The sequence below is a fragment of the Sander vitreus genome, chromosome 14 (genome assembly GCF_031162955.1).
Source record: "Sander vitreus isolate 19-12246 chromosome 14, sanVit1, whole genome shotgun sequence".
NCBI lineage: Eukaryota > Metazoa > Chordata > Actinopteri > Perciformes > Percidae > Sander > Sander vitreus.
The window spans coordinates 16,677,565-16,697,462 of NC_135868.1; the positions used below are offsets into that span (position 1 = coordinate 16,677,565).

The following is a 19,898-nucleotide window of genomic DNA, read 5'->3' on the forward strand; positions in this document are numbered from 1 at the left end:
TCATATGTGTGCATTCTACAGCATGTAACAAAACAGGTACACAAAACAAAAAAAGTAATGAAAAACAAATTATGGCATTTGAGTCAATTCAGTATAGCTGTGTGACCGATATTGACTTAATAAATTAACCTAAATAGAAATGGCTTTACAGCAGGCCTGACGTTTTACCCTATTTTACCACAGATTGGAGCTTTAGCTTTTATTATAAAATATTATACGATAATACTCGTGTTATTTTCATCCCTGGCACTGGCAACTATTAACAGTCCTCCGAAATTCTTCCCACTGCACTCTTGTCTCGCTCTCTTTGCTGTCTCTCTCATTCTCGCTCGCTCTGTTTCAGTCTTCAGTAAACTACTGTTCCCATAGTTCCACAGGTGTAAAGTGAGGCCAGCTACGGGTGCCCGGATGGCTTTAACAGTCAGGCACGTTGGAGAGGCACAGCGGAGACTGGGGCGCACGAGAGACAGAGAGCTGGAATTGCAGGGGCAGAGACTCACGGGCGCACGGTCGATTTTCGCCTCCCGCATACTGGGGAGTCCCGTGTCTGTCACCAAAACCAGAGCACAGGGCTCGAGCGCGGTTATGTCAGCACCTTAATTGGGAGCAAGACTGTGAACCAACGTCCCTGCTCACCATTTTTTCATTTTTTCCCCTCCTTTTGTGTTTTTGCTTTCCCATCTTTGTGGGTGCAGATATTGATGTGAGCCAGAGGAGCGGTTTTTCCATTAAGCCGCACGAGACGGTGTCGCGCGACGGCAGGAGGAGACAACGTTTACATTGATGTGGGAGGGCGATCGTCCTCCGACGCGGGGAGCCCAAATGAAGGGGACATGCTGCGCGCTGACGGCTGCAGCCGTTAAGGCAACGGCTCCGTGACCCGGGAGAGGAGAGGAGAGGAGCGAAGCACCGTCACCGACAACCGCGCGAGCCCACAGCCCAGCCAGCGTTGACACCGCAACAGCTCCAGCAGCCAGCGCGAGCCCACAGACTCTCTTTCCCTTGGTGAGTGCGTGTAGGCTACAGCGTCTTGTGTACACAACACCAAAAATTTGCTTACTGTCCGCTCAGCCAGTTGTGCTGCGCATCTCTGGCTACGTTTCCGTTTGAGTCTTTTACATTAACCACATCGGTGCCGCTGACGGACGGAGCCCTGCATTCGTGCTTCTGGGTCATCTGGGTTTTACTGTGGGCATGCAGCGTGTGTGGTGAGGTCTTAAATTATGATTTTCATACACACACGCACACACACATAATGTGGTTGAATGTGCGCACAATGAACTGTGTACCCCCACCTGTTTTTTTTCTGAGTATTTACAATCTTCTCACCTACTAGACTTTCTATACACTGTATGCACACACGTACACACACACACACACACACACACACACACACACACACACACACACACACACACACACCTGTCTTGTTAATTTGCTGTCTCCATAGACTGTACCTCTGTTGGTGACTTTTATAATACTGAATGTACATGTCAGTGACACATACCAGAGGTTTGACTGTGAGCCCAGCTCCTGAAGATGGACAGGTGTTTGTTTTACATATAAACAGGAGACACCAAGAGTCCCGTCGATGCGTCCAGCCCTGGGGTTTCCATCCTGGCAGCCGAGCCCCCTGAGTTGTCAGGGCAGTTAGGCAGGACACAGCAGCAGCACATCCTGCAGTGGCAGCAGGGCCGGTGTGCTGGAGAGACATGGCGTATATGGTGGTGATTATCAGCTCTTGTCTGTGAAGGGGGGTGGGGGTGACAAAGGAAGAAAGAGTGCATGGGAAACTGAAGGAGAGAAGAGGGAGAGAGGATGAGAGGGAGAGAGAAGTCAATGTCGGTGTCTGGGCAGTGACAGTTCGTTATTTAAGGGCCCCTCAGAGATGTGCACAGGCTGCCCTAGTGCAGGTGCTGTTAGAATGCAGAGTGATGCTCTGTCTGTATATCTGTCTGTCTGTCTCACATTCAGCCAGTCTCACTCTCTCAATTTCTAGTTAAAGCAGCAACTGAGAGAGTGTGGTTCTCTTATTGGCAGGTCCACTTAGACATGATGAATAATTTCAACCTTCTGAATGCTGGAATGAAAAGGAAATGGCTTTACCTTGGCATTCAGCCGCTCTCTGTCTGACTTGTCTTGAGTGCATGGCCCTGTGTGTGTGTGACAAACAGAATGTGAACATATAACAGCTTAGGCCTATTGTGCTTCCTACCTGTGTGAGCTGGGCTAGTTGTCATAGCAACGGCCTTGTAGCTCCGTTGATGTTTCTCCTGTCCTCATTGGCAGGGTCAGTGCACCTAACACACCACATCTCGTCTCAAAGCTGTGTGTGTTTTTTTGTGTGTAAGCATGCATGTACTTCCATGTGTAAGTGTGTGTGTATGTGCTGTGTAAGTACCTTTTGTCTGCTCCTTGCTGCAGTTCGTAGGTGTGTGGGTTGATGACAGTGACAAGTGTGTGTGTGTGTGTGTGTGTGTGTGTGTGTGTGTGTGTGTGTGTGTGTGTGTGTTGCAGTGTCACAAAGATACACCCTGCCGATATGACAGCCGACAGCTCATCCAATCACCTGTTTTCTCTCTCTGCCTATCAGCATGTGAGGTTGCTGTAGTCAGATGTCCTCTTGATATGGAGGTCGTCATGGAGATGGAGAAGACGGAGTGGACACATATTCATATATGCGCACGCACACACACACACACACACACACACACACACACACACACACACACACACACATTCACAAACACATATAGACACATGAAACATTGACCTGTACAGTATATTTATTGACTTCCATTGATTTCCTGGTGTTTTGGGAAGTTTTGAGTTATGTTCAGGATGGTGCAACCTGTTGAATGGAATGCACTTTATTGATGCATCAGGTCTAAACATGAAGTAGATTAGCTAAGGAAACAAAATCAGTTATTAAACCTCTTTGTAGTGTTATAATTTATCATTGTACCCTAAGTTATAGACCACACAAACCTTGCTCAAATCTAAATCAGAAAGTTATCCTATTAGAGATTGAGTTTGTTCAAATGCTGATTTTCCAAAAACAATCTCAGGCTTCTCCTTACAACTACAAAGCATCTAATTTCAGGAATTTGTCTTCTAGCTGTGCTCAAGATTTGTCAAATGCAACAAAGAGCTGGTTACAGGTGTTTTGTGGAAGTCAGATAAAGATCATTCAGGCACTCCCCTTTGAACTCAACAACAGATGTAATAGTGCCATTTAGGCAAAGCAAATTTACACCAGTGTTGTGAATCAGTCAGGCCAATACTACTCAGCACTTAAAATCATACCAACATACATGAGGAATTGATTTTTAGGGCACACATTCACCTAAACAATCTATTCATATTGACAAAATCTGGTTGGTTAGAGCTTAGAGCTATACTCTATATTCAGAAGATGGCTTTAAGCGTAATATTTGGATGCAAATAATATGAATGTTTTTTCTGCTCTTGTTTCCAAATCAGATGTGTTATACTGTACTGCAAGGTTTCCATGGTCTGCTGTTAAAAAAACTTCTTTACATCCAATAAGAACTCTTATTATTCTACAACTTTTAGTATTTTCCACTATGCAACAAGCTATAGTACTGGGTACAATTATTAGTCATTACTTTGTCCTTGGAGTGAAGGGTCCTGTCTTTCACGACTCCTATTAATGTAATCGTCACCTGAAGTGAAATAGCTTTAGTCACAGTCAGGTAAACATTCACCTCCCACACACACACACACACACACACACACACACACACACACACACACACACACACACACACACACACACACACACCTGCACCCACACACACAGCAACCATTTAGCATTAGTGTAAGCAGTGTTTGTATGCTCGTTTCTGTCACCTCCCACACAATACATTCATAAAACGGCTCCTCCGCGCCAAAGCCACTGACTCAATAGAAGGCATCTCCCTTTCTCTTTTATCTCACCTCCTTTGCTTTTTAACCCCTTTGCCCCCGACTCCATGTATCTGTCCTTTAGGCATCCCCTTCTTCTTCTTCTTCTTCTTCTTCTTCTTCTTCTTCTTCTTCTTCTTCTTCTTCTTCTTCCACTCCTTCCCTCCCTCCTTTCCTATATGTCCCCCTCACCTACCTCCTCATTTTCCTCATTCTCCTTCACACCCCCCCCCCCCACACACCTGGCTGGTTTCAGCCGGTTTGAGTCTGACAGTGGAGAGGAAGCTTCGACCTCTCACCTCCAGAGGATGGAGGGAGGGAGACAAGAGGAGAGGGATGATGGAGGGCAGCGGGATGGAGGGAGTTGGAGGGGGTGAAACTGCAAGAGGCGAGGGAGAGGTCAAAGAACAGGAGGGATTTGCGAAGAAAGAGGGAGAGGAGAGCTGGGGGAAGGGACAGAGAGAAAGAGAGAGGACAGAGGGGTCAGAAAGGAAAAGGAGTGATAAATGAAGGGACAGTGGCAAGATGGAAGGATGAGGAGGGAGAGCTGGAGCGCATGAGAGTATGAGAAGGAGAGAAAGACATAGTGTGAAGCTGCTGTGTACCTCCCTAACAAGCTGGACAGAATCAGCTCAATTATTAAAGAGGAGCGAGAGATGGGGAAAACACGCAGACGTACACACACACACACACACACACACACACACACACACACACACACACATCTCTCGATTTTTGGCACACACCACATACTCGCTGTCTCTCTCTCACACACACACACACACACACACACACACACACACACACACCTATCTGCAGATCAACATACTTACACATGTACAGTGTCTGATTTCTTATGCCCGTGCGTCAGCGTGTTAGAGTTATCTTCGTTTTTAGTGGTGTGTGTGTGTGCATATAGATGTGTCTGGGTTTGTTAAAAACAGTGAGTCAGAGGATAAGCAGTGACTTGTTAGTGATTCTCCTCTACACCCCCGACCCCCCCATCCCAATTTGGCTTCAGCACCGTCTCAACGTTCCACCAGCGTGGCTTCAATGTCGTCCCATCAATATGAACAGATAATCAGAGCACTAAGGGGTCTGTCTATAAATCCCCGCTGTTAATATAGTTTTCACCCTCTTCTGTTTCTATCTTCTCTCCCTCCCTTCCTCTCTTCCTCTTCCTCTCTTGCCCGTTCCACCCTTGTTTCTAGTTATCTTTCTTCTTTCCCTTTTCCCTCCTTCTCTGAGGAAGTGTATGCCCCCAAGGGACGAAAAGATTCGCTACCTTCCAGGAGAGAAAGAGATTGTGTGTGCCTCTTTGTGTGTGAATTTGTGTCCTCAACATGTGTGTGTGTGTGTGCGTGAGAGTAAGAACACACACTTCCTGAGACAGAAAGAGAGGCAGGGATGAGCAAGTGAAGAGCGAGTGAGAGAGTGAAAGCAGGAGGCTGTGGAGGGGGAGGAGAGAGAAAGAGATAAGAGAGAAAGACAGAGTAGTCGGGGAGAAGGGGGAAGATGGATGAATGTACTGCGCACTGAGTGTGTGTGTGTGTGTGTGTGTGTGTGTGTGTGTGTGTGTGAGAGAGAGAGAGAGAGAGAGAGAGAGGGTAGAGAGATGCAGGTAGACAGAGGAAAGGAAGGGTTTCTTATCCTTTCAGCAGAAGTCATAATTTCTTAGAGCGTGCACAGATGTGTGTTTGTGTGCATGCCTTATTGTGTTTGTGTGTGAGAGTGTTACTTCATTCAGGCTTGAGGCCAAGAATCAGAGAGGTACAGTTGTGTAGCGTCAGTGTGTATTGTGAGCAGCATGCATGTGTCTGCGTGTGCTTTAAACGGTATTTATGTTGAGGCTGTGGCTGATGAGCTGTCAGTACCTACAGTTGGAATGTTCACAAGGCGGCCATTGTTGTTCAAACAGCCAGCAGCCTTCTCCTTGGCAACGGGCGCTGCAGCAGCGTCTCCCACAGCAACTGTGGAACAGGAGTATGGAGGGAAGAGGAGGAGTCAGAAAGTCAGGGGCGCAGCACAGAGGCCCCTCTCCAAAACACTGGCCTCAAGGTTTGAGTGTGTCAGGGTCCAAGCATCTGGTTTGTGTGTCCTCTGTGTGTGAGGTAGATATGCGTGACTGTGCTTATGTGTGTCGGTATGTGTGGTTTTTAAGTGCGTCTGTGAGTTCTCGCCAGCGTGAATACGTGCAGTGTGCGTCAGTGTAAGCGTGCATCTTTGCTCGCACTTGTGTGTTTCTCCCTATTTGTGTGTACATGTCAGCTCAGTGTGTGTGTGTGTGTGTGTGCACCTGTGTGAACTTTAAGTGGGAGCGTTTCTGTGTTTGCACCTAAGTGGTTGGTTTCATCTTCCTGTATTTGCATGTGTTTGTGTGTGTTTGCAGACGTATCCCTGCGTATCTGTAATCCCATATGTGTTTTTGAGTGCACACGTGCACACTCCTAGCTGTTCCCAGCTGGCGCGGATGATCACATGACCTGACTGAGGGACGGCCATCAGCAGCGCCAGGAAACTGCCTGCAGGAGAGGAGAGAGTGAGAGAAAGAGAGAGGAGAGAAAGAGAGAGGAGAGAGAGTGTCAGGCTGAGTTGAAGATGAGGGAGGGGTGTTGGGGAGTGGGAACGTGTGTTGTGGGAGAGAAACTGGGGGTGGGAGGTGTGTGTGGGTGGGTGCTAGAGAGATGAGAGAGGGAACAGTGAGGAAGAGAAGTGAGGAGGGGGGTGAAGGAGGAAGAGGAAGGGGTAATACAGTCCTCCTAGTCTTAAAATAACTACACCATGTATGTTCCTGCAGAAACAACAGAAGACAGACAGTCAGATGGGGGTGGGGGAGGTCCTGGTTTTGTGTTGACTAGTGTTTCGAGCTACTTCTCCAGTCCCCCTTGTGCATCCTTGGCTGAGCCGCCACTGTATTTGGTCTGTGTGAAGTCTGTTTACGTTAGTTCTGTGCATGTGTCTGTCTGTCTGTTCGTCTGTCTGCCTTTTTGTTTGTCTGCACATATGGTTTATGTTTTGCACTCTGTTCATTTATATGCTTTGTGTGCGTGTTTGTTGTGTGTGTGCGTACACATGCTTGCTCTTGGCAGGAGATACAGCACGCACACTGATGATGGAGATCATTAGGAATTTCCTGCAGCTGGGGAGATGCAGGGGGGGCAGGACGGGTGGGATGTGAGTGGGTTAGAAAGAGAGGAGAGGTCAGAGTGAAGGAGAGTGTGAGTGAATTTGGGGTGGGGGGTGAGGGTCTGTATGTAAGTGTTTGAGTTGGACAGTCTCTGTTTGACTGACGTGAGAGTGTATGGAGCTGCAGAAACTTCCCCCAAATCGCCCAAACTTCAACTCTGTTTTTGTAGGTTGCTGGTGGTAATTTGTGTGCAAGCATGTCAGCCCCAGTAGTGCGATATATGTGTATAACATTCCTCTCCCCCTTTGGCACACTTACACACACCTCAAGCTCGCAAAAAACCCAGGTCTGTTAAGTTTGGATGTGCTGAAATTCTCACTGTTCGGTGTTACTGCCTATTGGGCATACACTGCAGTCAAAGCAAAACCTTATAACTTCACCTATTTTGATTTATTTTTCATATAGTTGAATTAAAACTCTGCACTGTTTGGCTGGGTATTGAGAAAAATATTGAAAACTTTTTTTCCCACAGTAGGAATCAGTTGGGATCAGTTTAAGATGATGTCTAGGTACTGTTTAGTTTGTGCTCATGTTAAATGATTTTGTGTTCTGTGATGCTGCTGAAGTTGAATAAGGTTTGTTTTTATCACATCAATATGCATTAGAAATACATTTCCATTTAATTTTTCACACTCAGAGACCTGTAATTCATGGATAAGTATTTTATTTGATTACTACACAAAGTAAGTGTTTACAGTTCAGTGGCCACTTTAAAGGGATGCTGTACAGTATAATGTCATGTAATGTGTAATGTTTTATTGACAAAGTCAGACAGAATTTTTTTATGTGGAATACGACATGACGCACTTGTTTCCACACTGTCTTTCACTGAAAACAATGCACGAGTCAAAAACAGTTGGTCATCACGTTGTTAAACAGTTTTGTTGATTGTCTTTTGCATTATTTTTCTCTCAATCATTTTTTTTTTTTTTTTTATTAAAAGTTGTGAATTTTTTGTGTGTTGTATGTAGGTTTGAGGCTGTTGGGGATGAAGATTGAGGTTGAATCAGAGTCGAGGTGGTGTGGAAGAACGAGAGGCTGATGGTAGTTGAGTTTCTACACGGTGTCACTCAGTCTCTGTGGACCCCCCTCCCCACCTCTTTTTCTCTCCTGGCCTCACATACACTCTCTCCATCTCTCTGTTTTATCCCCCCTTCTTCTTATCTGTCTAAACCTCTCTGTGGAGCTTCCCCCTCCTCCCCTCACCACCTCTTTCTCACTGCCTCTTTCTCTCTCCCCTCCATGCCCCCCCCCCCCATGCTGTTTCGGTGCTGCTGCCTGTCTCTTAGCAACAACTGCACACCCGTTAGAGCTCAGTGAGTGCTTTTACAAACACACACCCAGGAAGACACACGCACACACACACACACACACACAAACACACACACACACACACACACACACACACACACACACACACACACACACACACACACACACACACACACACACACACACGCGCAAGGTCTAGTTCCTCATTGAGGGTTGCTGCTGGCAGGCCTGTGAGTCTGCAAGCCTTTGTGGCAGTAAGATAGATGGAAAGAGAATAGATATGCTGTACAGATACCATGTACAGAATGATTGTTCCTCTCAGACTATGCACAACAGGGCAACTGCCCAAACTGAAAAATGACAAGTTCTCGTCTCTGGTTTCACACTGGCATGTGTGCACATACATGCACTCTGAAGTGTGTTGTGCTGTTGTTGCCTTTCCTGTACCAAGCACAAAATACTTTTTACGTGCAGATGAGAAATATACATAATCAAACATTTTCAAACCGAATAGTCAATATGAGAGCTGCTCTTTGTGAAACAGATTCAACAGATCATCATGTGGGAGCAGTGCTCACCATCGAGACAATACTACGCCACTGTGTGTTCTAAAGCCCCACAGCCATTCACAGTAAAATGCACCAAAAAGCATTTGCTACGTATGACGGTGAATATATTGGAATGACAGCTGATGGATGCCAGGAGTGTTTTCTTAAACAATGAATCATAGTGGGAGCATTTGATTGGCTGGCATCTAAGCTCTGTCAGAATGCCCCCTGCCAAGCACAGTAGAGGGATATTTGCATGTGTGTCTTTGTTTTGTGTGTGATCGTGCATTACTATATATGTGTGCGTGTGTGTGTGACATGCATGTCTTTATGTGCAAATGCGATGTGTGAGTGTGTGGGAGGATGAAGCTGTGGGGGAATATTTGCATGTGTCTTTGTGTGTTTGTGAGTGATAGTGTGTGCATCTATGTGTAAGCACATGTGCAGCAATGTTTAATTAAAGCATGTGTTCTTCTCCTTCTCTCATACACCGGTCAGATGGAGCCTTAATTAGAGAATGCTGTTAATAAGATGAGAGAGAAAGTGAGAACGATAATGGGAGAGAAGCGAAGCAGGGAGGCAGCACTGGGCACAGGAGGGAGTGGGTGAGGGGGTTAAAGAAAGTGTGTGTGTGTGTGTGTGTGTCTCTCTGTGTGTGTTTATCTCCATGTGTGTTTGTCCTAGTTGTGTCATTCCTTAGAGTAGCAGAACGTTGAGGTTGGTCTGCTCCATGTGTGCAGCCCTAAACTCTGCTACAGCAAAACTCTCACACTCCTCCTTCTCTTCCTCTACTGTTACTCCTCTCGCCTCCTTCAACTTTTTCTCTCTCCTCCTAAATCTGTCTGCCTCTGTCTACCCCTCCACTTCCCATCCTTTCTCCATATCAGTCACGTATTTCACCTCCCTGCACTTCTCCTGTCTCTCGCCCTCTCTCATACTTTCTCACACATTCACACACTTATTTGTGTCTTTCACCCTGTCCAATCCTTCTCCCCCACTTTCTTTCCCTCTCGCTCTCTGTCGTTCTCCCTCCCTCCTAATCAGAGCCATATGTTGGAGAGAGAGAGATCTGAGGATGGACAGGATTGTGTTGTATGTGCAGTGTGGTACAGTGTTGGAGCCAGCCGTGCGTGTATATGCGTGCAAGTGTGGCACACATGCTTGTATTTGTGTTTGAATATGTGCATGTGTGAAGTCACGTGTGAGTCTGATAGCACGTGTGGTCCAGATTTCGTAAGACTTGTTTGTGTTCTGGCAGTCTGTACTTCCATTTCTCCTCTGCTCTGGGTTTCTATAATCCCTCTATCGTTCCTGTCTTTCTGTCACCTTCATCTCTCCATCCCCTCAACACCTCTATTCATCACCTCTCTGCTTCCCCCTGGTGGTTGCGATTATTCACACATTCTCATTCTTGTTGCACCCTCCAAGTCTAGTGCTTTGTAATGCATTTCAATAGTTTGGATGAAATGTGGCATGCAGTGTGAGTATGTGTGCTTTTCACCACTACTCAATTGCTTTTTATAATTTTGTGTATTTTTACAACATGAAAATCTACTCACTCAAATATGGTGAGATTGAAAAATTTGTCACAACTCACTCAATCCCACACACAATACCTGAGTCTGTTCGTCATCATGTAGTGATGCTCCTCCAATAGAATAAATAAAGTGGCACAGGCTTATGTGTACCTACAATCTGCTGGTTCACATTGAAATGAAATACTAGAGTTTAAAAATGTATATTGCAAGTCATCCTCCAAAAAAATAGTGTCTGATGTGAGATGATGCAGCAATCACCAAAATACTGATTCTAGTCTGGTCTGAAGCATGCTGTGACATCATGTACTAATCTCTTATTCTCTTTTTCTTCCTGCTCCACCCTCCTTCTCACTCCTTACTTTTTGTTTTCCCCACTCACCGTTTCTCACCCCTTCTTCAACTCTGTTCCTTCCTCTGTCTGTCTGTCTGTCTGTCTGTCTGTCTGTCTGTCTGTCTGTCTGTCTGTCTCTCCCTGTAGCAACAATGGGCAAAAGACAGGAGCAGAGGGGAGAGAGAGAAGTATTTGAGCTCTCCTCTGCAGTATTGATGACCCAATGATCCCCTGCAGAACAGCGCCAGTCAGGCAGACAGACTGAGGCTCAACTCAGAATCAAAATCAGCGCTACAACCATTCGGTAAAAGCAACTGATTGAGCAGATTATGAATGGTAAATGTAATCTAATGTTGTCATGCTGCTGTGTGGGTGGTACAGTTAATAGAATAGAGTGGGTTACGAATTAGGTGTATGGCCCATTGCCAAAAATTCTATCACAACCGCAATTTCATCTGTGCTGAACGTTTTATATGTATAGTGTTTAATGCCTTACAATGACCAATATATTTAGCGGCAAGAAGTTTAGATGAAATGTCTCAAATGCAACAAGAAATTCCTATAAAAAGACTTCCTATCCAGTTGATAATATTACAATATAATATTATTGATAATATTGTTTTTATTTCTGTCCTCAGGTCATTGAAGCATCTTGTCTGTTGTTAGAGGGAAGATAGCTACAAAGAAGAAACACTTCCCACAGTACCAGCAAGACTGTCCACTGAATGAGTGGCTTGTCAGATCACCTACATTCAGGCCAAACTGGGGCTCAAGTGGGCTTTGGTGGGACAAAGGAAAAAAAGTGTGTGGGGGGGCTGGAGGAGCTGACAGGGCCTGAGCTCTGGACCAGGGAGCTTGGGTTTCAGGAGGGGTCCCAGTATCCCTCTAATGATGGACTGGCACCGGTGACCTCTGACCACTTTCCGTCCTCTCCTTCGTACCTGGCCAACGGCCTCCATCTACAGAAAAGGCTGGGGCTCAGCACCTGCCAGCGCAGGCAGACGGAGACTCAAAACAAACGCACATAGACCCAGATGTGCATGCACAGGTTGTTTCACACGCACACATGGATAATTGTGGACACATGGATATCAACCCACATACGGGTTCTGTAGGACCCGAACACTCCAGAACTCTCACACCAGAGGCCATACACACAACCTCACCTCAACCCCTGTCTTTGGCACTTGCCAATCATCCTGCCTCCTCTAACCAGTGGGCAGCCCCGGTGCTTACTGCGGAGACAGACAATCCCTCAACCTTTTGTCCAGTCCCCATTGGTCCAACCCCAAACACAGACTCCTCCCCTCTACCTGTGGAGGCAGAGAAGAAGTATGCACTCCGCAGCTCTGGACGTCCCCGCTTCCCCTGTCACTTGCGCAAATCCTCCCGCCTCCGCCGAAGCATAGAGGATGGGGAGAAGAGAGCAGGGAGGGAGAGGGGAGGAGAGGGGGATGATGACGTATTGGAGAAGATCTGGAGGGTTAAAGAGGAGGAAGTGGCTGTTGGAGAGAATGAAGAGCATTCGTCTGTGGAGGCTGTTCTCCCCACAGCTCCCTGCCCTACAGACATTGCTCTTGCTCTAACTGTACCCAAACCTGCTCCTAAAGCTATCCCTAAACCTGGACCCAGACTTGGGCATAAACCTGGACCTAAATCCAGGTCTAGACCCACACCGAAATCTGTCCATAAAGCAGCTCCTAAAAGTGTGAAACAGCGTCAGGCAGCCCAGTCCATAGTTCATCGTGCCCCACCTCATCTCCCATTTTCCAACACATCCACCATCGCTGCATCTTTGCAAACTGTGAAACAGGAACCTGTTGCGGAGTTGGGGGTATCTCCTCCTAATAACCGGAGACGTGGGCGCTTTGTAGGCGTAAGTAAATTTATAGTTACATATCATTGTCGTTGCTCCTTGACATAACACACAATTTCATACCATGAATGAAATAGATGTTTACACAATTTGTAATGGATTTGTAATGCCCATGTTTGATGTTCTCTGCTTTACAGGTGAGGAAGATTGTTGTCAAGGTAGCTCGCATTCCCGTCAGCCTTAGCCGCCGTCAGAAGAGCTACAAGATTTCCAATTTGGAGACAGTTACAGGGACAGAGAAAGGCAATGATGGCGGTCTAGAGGGCTCAGAGGTAGTTCGTGAGCCGACTGCACTTCTCCGAATGAAGAACAATGGGAAGAGTGTTATGGTGATGTTCCCTCCTGGAGAAATGCCTGTTATTCTCAAACGTAGGCGGGGACGACCACCTAAACAGGCTGTGCCAGGAATACCGGGAGAGCTTCCGAATGCAGGGAATGCTGGTGGTAATGGAGACCAGGCCAAGAAGCCCCAGAGGCGGCGGCGGACTAAACTCCCTTCCCCTTATCCATCCTATGTTAATGATACAAATGATGTGAAAACAGAGTATGGGGATGTTCTGTCCAAGCTGGCCTTTTTAAACCGCCAGCCCCCTGCCACTGGCCGCTGCTCTCCCCCACGTTGCTGGACACCCAGTGAGCCAGAAAGCTTTCATACTCCCTTGGAAAACCCTGGAATATCCACCATGCTCCACCGGCTCACTGGGTTTAGACGCCCCCGAGGTGGCAGAGGAGGGGGCACTGGAAGAGGTGGAGGAGGAGCAGGGGGGATTGGGGGCAGTGAGCGCAATAAGAGCACCTTCAGTGACTTCTTTGAATCCATTGGCAAGAAACGGAAACCGAGCCCCCTGTCTGAGCATGGATTACCTAGGAAAAGGGGAAAGGGTGTGGGTGGTAGGGGAGGGGGTATCGTAGGAACTGAGCCTGGGGGCGAGAAAATAGTCAGGAAGAGACGTGTGAGAAAAAATGGTGCATTTAAAGGGGATGGGGTGTCCATGGGGCAGGAGTGGCCCAATGGGGCAGGTGGCTGGGGGCAGGGGGGTATGGACAAGGAGAAAGGTTTGACTGGGTATCAGCTCTGTGGATCTCCAAGGGGGGGGTTTTCCTCCTGTGAGGTTGGAAGGGGAGGTACCTACAGCAGTTCAGGAGGAAGCAGAGGGGTTGGGCCAGCTGGGGAGGACTCACAAGGCCTGTTTGCTGGATATTTCCGGTCCCTCCTCGACTCAGATGATTCATCAGACTTGTTGGACATCTCCTCCTCACAGTCAGACCCCCGAAAAGCTTCATCCAACCCTGGTTATGAGCCATCCAGTCCAGCTACGGGTCACAGCTGGTCACCCGCATTCCCCAAGTGGAGCTCCAAGGGTGCAAGTTCTGGGGTGGAGGGTTCAGCCCAGACACATTGCTCCTCAGCAAGGCCTCCATACAGCTATGGCAGCCTTGCCCAAACCTCCCCCACCACTTCTACCTATCCCAAAACCACTCCTCCATCTCTCTCACACTCTCCTAGTTCTCCCCATCCATCCTCTTTTGGCCACTACTCCTCTGGCTACTCATCCTCTTCTCCTGCAGTGCCACAGAGATTATCAGATTGCAGTTTTGCATATGGATCTGGACCCAGCAGTGGCAAGGCCACCACTCTTGGTCAAATGGGTTATTCTAGCTACCAGGCAGCAGCCAGGCGAAGCTATGGTGGATATTCTGCAGCAGGTCATTCCTCCATGGTGCGGGGGGAGTCAACAGGACCCACATCACCAGGAGGAGGGTACATGTCTGTGGCCAAAAGTAGCCCCTTCAGCTCCTCCTCTCCAGAAGGTTACAAACAGTACAACTCCAATCAGTGGAGCTACAGGTAAATCACTTGTGCGGCCTGTCATCATAAAAATACTCAAAAATGAATACAGTGAATTCAAGAAAGTTCTGAGTGGCCTTTTCACACATAATCTGATTTATGGTATGAAAGGGTTTTTAATGAATAATGGATTAAATGTTTTCTTAGTATTAAATTATTTTTTTTACCAACTAATAAAAGTCTGGCCACAGCAGGATCAAAGAGATGTGAATTACTTAATACTTACTTTTTTGCCCTTGCACATCATTTCCTATTTTACCATGTCCACCATGTGCTAACTAACGGTTGATACCTGACATCAGTTAACTCAGGGCTAAAATGTGCACTGTTTATCCAGCTAGGAATCTATAGTCAGAACCTGCATTAGTAGTTTTCTCTTCAGGTTCCTCTTATTGATTGGTGATATTGCAACACAGAGCAGGGAAAATTAAAATACCTGCACATTTCTTAAGGGTGTTTGTGTGTTTTACAATTTGTGTTTCTTTTTCAGACAAGGTTATGGTAGCTGGTCAGACAGCTATGGACCTCAGTACCACGGCTACAGTGAATATGGCTCCAGTGAGTCCAAAGACATCTTGGATATCTCAAACTACACCCCCCAGAAGGCCAAGCGACAACCTTTTCCTGAAAGTCTATCAGAATCCTCCTCTGACTCTTCACATCTTGGCTCTGCAGCCACTGGTAGTGGACCTAGCTCCACATGCGGCACGTACAAACTAAATGAGGCTGCTTCTGTAAGTGGAGAGGGTGTTCAATCAAGTCTGTCCAGCTTGGAGAAGTTGATGATGGATTGGCATGAGAGTGCTTCGGGGCCCTCGTATAACTGGAGCCAGAACGTCCTCTTCCAGGGCGGGGGAACCAGCAAACCCGGTCGCGGTCGAAGGAAACGTACTGAACCACAATCAGAAAAAGAAGGGGGTTCTGCTTTACACTCTGATTCCCCATCCAGTCCTTCCCCAACGCCTACTCATGGACCCAAGCGGGGAGGGGTTGGAGGGCGGGGCAGAGGATCTAGAGGAGGCAGAGGGGGTTTGTCTCCATGTCAGAGAGAGCGGCCATCAGGAGCCAAAGGTAGGGGCAAGGCTGCCTCTACATCTGGAGCTGGAGGAGCAGTGACTGCTGCAGGTCCAGAGGGGTCTGGGCTGTTCCAGGAGGGACTGGACTATTACAGTGGAGACAGTAGTAGTCTCTCTCCCCTGGCCACTCCCAATCCTGCACCATCTTCCAGCTACCTCCAGGACCCCTGTGAGTACCCCTCCCCCTATTCTGCCCACCCATCCACACCTTCCTCTGAGGAGCGATATCCAGCCTTATACCCTGGAGAGTCCTCTTCTTCCCTCTCACCCAGTGTCTCATCTCCCCCTTACCCTCCCAAGCCCACCCCTCCTCCACCCCAGTCTTACCACCCTGTCCTGTCCAGGACATTCTCCCCCTCCTGCTCTCCCTCACCACGGATAACACCCCACTGTGCCACCGCACTGAGTCCCTCACATCGCCCCCCTCCAAAAGACCCACAGTTCTCGCAGTATGACTCTCCCAGCTATTGCAGCTCCCCCTATTGGTACGGACAAACATCGCACAGTGGCAGCCCCAGCCCGCACTCTCACAGCACACACTCAAATACAGCCGTGCACACACACAGCAACCCACACTCAAGTCCTCATGGAAATACACATGGTAATCCGCTCGCTAGCCCAAATGTGAACACACACACACATATGAACCCGACTCCCCATGACCCACACCATCACAATACACAGCCCCACGCAAGCCTGAGCTCACACACCCATTCCACCTCACTCCTCCAGAGCAACCCCCTGTCCCACTCAAACCCTCACGCCAACAATCAACCCCACCACAATACACACACCAACCCTCACCTTCCCTCCCATACACACTCCAACCCCAGTACCAGCCTCCACTCCCACTCAACACCTGCGCTTTATGAGGAGTGCAGCCCTCCCTTGACCGTGCCCCCCCACAAGCGGGATCTGACCCCCCACACTATGAGCACAGGCCACCGCCAGGTCCCCTTGCCTCACTCCCCATACCCCAAACCTCCCCTGGACTCTTCACCCCATCAGGAGGACACTGGTGGCTTCTCCTTGTCCCACCAATCCTACCAGGGTATGGGACACCGCTACCCCTCCCAAGCAACTCAGGGAGGTGGGGTGCTGTGCCAGCTCCTTGACACAGCCAATGATGACAGCTTCAGCGTTACCAGCCTGTAACAGCAGGTACGTTTATTCAACCTTTGTACAAACAATAAGGCCGTCCTAAAACTAAGGACCACCACTATATAAATAGAAATTTCCAGAGGAGTGTGTCTTATTACTGAGGATGACCATACTTTCGTTTTGAAAGCAGTTCATTAATTGATAATGATATGGACAATAAAAAGAAAAAAATACTTCACGGATGAATGAATTAATCTATCCATCAGTAGATACACCAAATTGTAAAGCTGATCATTACTAGGTATTTAATTGGATGATGAAGCACTATTAGTAATTGTTGTTTACAATTTGTTCATTTAATAGAAGTTCTAGGTGGATTGGAATGTGTTTTATGGTATCTTGTGTCTCATAACAAGTGAAAGGCATGTAAACTCTTAAGTTGAATTACAAATGTGTAAATAAAAAATGGAGTACAACAGCAATGACACCACAGTGCACACATTACTTACCATTACTTTTAGCACCAAATCAAATGGAAAAATGTCTTTGTTTACAGTAAAGTATATTTGCAAAGATCTGTAAAATACTGTCAAGTACAGTATGATTTTTATTTTACGACTGTCAAAAATAACAGTCTAATATTACTCTATCTCTCATCTCTTTTTCTCTTTTTCTTTCAGGTGCATTCAATCCAAGCTTTTACAGAATTGCAAAGTTTTTTTTTTCTTCTTTTTGTGAAGGAGACTTCTTGTGAGAGGCTGTGAAATGAAGGGTGAGAATTTAGCTGCCAGCTTTGGACAGTAAAGCTTTTATTCTCCAGCATTGACAATCAAGATTAACTGCAATCACACACACACACACACACACACACACACACACACACACACACACACACACACACACACACACACACACACACACACACACACACACACACACACGTGCAGATTAATTTACTACCTATACATGGACACATAAAATCACATGTGTACACTCACTCACACTCTATGCTGGAATGAGGGAATGGCCAAGAGGAGCTGACAGATGAATACCAGACACTGATGGACAGAGACAAACCTTCAAGTCCTGCTCTGATACACAGAGGACTCTGTTTCCCAGAAGTCTGTCTCTTGCCAAATATTTCTGATCCTGTTCTGTACATCTGCAATATGGACGATCACACCGCTCTCTCTTTCTGTTTCTTTCCTCTGTTCTCTCCTAACCTCCCCTCTTCTGCTAAACCAGCAACTGTGTTCTGCACTCGACCTACACTAACCCTGCATTTCTGTCTTGTGCCCTAACCTGAACCGCATCTGAGCCCAAATCAACTTTTGAAATACCACAAGCCTAGCAAATGTCCCGCTCTGTGCACTCCTTGTGTTGTGTCCCATAAGAGAAAAGTGGACTAAACCAGTTTCTGCTCTTGAAATACCAGCATCTGTACATACAACTCCAGCTCCAAGCCAGAGGCCTCCTCTTCACTCTGAGGGTCCATCATCAACATGCCCTCCTCAGCCATGGTTTCTCTGCTCTGCGGGGGGAGAGAGGACTGCAGCATGGAGAACCAACATCCTGTGTTTTGCTGTTTTAACTACAAGGGAAAGACATTGAAATCACACAATGGCCCCAAAGAGACTCTTGTTTTCTGTGTGCGAATGTGAGGCAGAGGAGGGTGTGTTTGTGTGACTGCAGTAATGCATGTATTTGTGTGTATGTGTGCATTTATGTTTGTGTGAGCGTGTGTGCGTGCCTGTGGGGTCAAAAGGAGTGAAGCTCCCCAGACACCAAAGTCTTGGTGGGGTCTCATTCTCTCTTTCACTCTCTCCCTTCTTTTTTCTGTGGTCTTGTGTTGTTTGGTGGTTTTTGTGATGAAAAAAATGTATATCTGTCTGTTACATATCATGTATGTATCTGAGGTGCAAAATATTTAAATACACATTCTGTTCTTGCCATTGGTAATCTTGTCTATAGCATGCTGTTCTTTAAGGGATTATGCAAGGTGTGAGCGTGTGTGTGTTTTACAGCCTCCCTAAGTATTGGGCTGTCTGGGACTGTGAGCATGAGAGTTCAGTCAAGGACACAATTCGACAGGGAGTAAAGGGAGGGGAAGAGGAATGGATGGTGGGGAGGGGAGGATGTGTTGGAGGGGAAAGAAAAAAAACAGACAGAGGAAATCAGAAAAAAACGTCAGAGGTTTTAAAGCCACTGAAACAAAATGTACAAAAATGTAGTTTCAAAATTCCTCATCCAAATAAGGAAATAGTGTAACATCGTAAAGGCTGGTGGTACCACAGAGAGGTGACAGGAAGGGACCCCATGCTCATTTGATGTCCTCACAGGGAAACTTGCTATAATAGAGCACATTTTGTGTGTGTGTGCGTGTGTGTGTGTGCGTGTGTGTGAGTGCGTGCGTGTGTGTGTGTGTGCCAGACAGACAGTGAGAGAGAAAGAAAGCAGATGGGGGGAGTTTACTGGCTGCATATTGTGTACAGTTTGTCAACAGGCTGACTAAATAGACTCAGACATGGCCAGAGGAAATGTGTTTGCTGTGACATTCCACTTCATGGTGGAAGGGAACAGGCACTGTCAACAACACTACATGACAGAGAGAAAGAGGGTGCAGAGCAACAGCTCTTTCAGACTTTTCTTTAGTACTATACAGAATAATAGTATTTCATTTGAATACAAGTGATTATTTGTGCTTAATTTAAACAAAATAACTGCCAACTAAAACCCATACTCTCAGCAAGTTATAAGCTGCCAGCCTGCCAACGTTATTCCTCAACAATCAGCGGTAGAAGTATTCTGATATTTTACTTTAAAAAAGTGAAGAAACCACACAGAATACTCTATTACAAGTCCTGCATTCAAATCTTTTTTTTTTTTTATTAAAGTATGTAGGTTACTTAAGGCAAAGTATGGGTGTAGTGGGTTATATAACAGAATGCTCCCTGTCAGTTTTGTTGGGTTGTATCTTTTTATGGTAACTAATCATAGGTTTAGTATGTAAAATGTGAATCTCCTAAGTAACTAGTAGGTGTAGCTGTCAAACAAATGTAGTGGAATAAAAAGTACCTTTAACATTTCCCTCTGATATGGAGTGCAGTAGAAGTAAAAACGAAGTTAAAACTGTAGGCTACTTAAAATAGGCTACAGTAGCCTACTTGAGTCAAAATAGACCGCAAGACTACCT

The 19,898-nt window shown here is 46.7% G+C and overlaps 1 protein-coding gene across 1 annotated transcript; it reads left to right on the forward strand.

Annotated features, from left to right (window-relative positions):
• Positions 1-443: 443 nt before the first annotated feature.
• On the forward strand, positions 444-18,660 carry ahdc1 (AT hook, DNA binding motif, containing 1). Its single transcript, XM_078268295.1, is given in 7 exon segments — positions 444-1,005; positions 10,951-11,139; positions 11,442-11,814; positions 11,817-12,679; positions 12,817-14,528; positions 15,019-16,765; positions 17,386-18,660. Coding segments are annotated over 4 exon segments (4,602 nt in total). The 5' UTR covers positions 444-1,005; positions 10,951-11,139; positions 11,442-11,528; the 3' UTR covers positions 16,760-16,765; positions 17,386-18,660.
• The last annotated feature ends 1,238 nt before the right edge of the window (positions 18,661-19,898 follow it).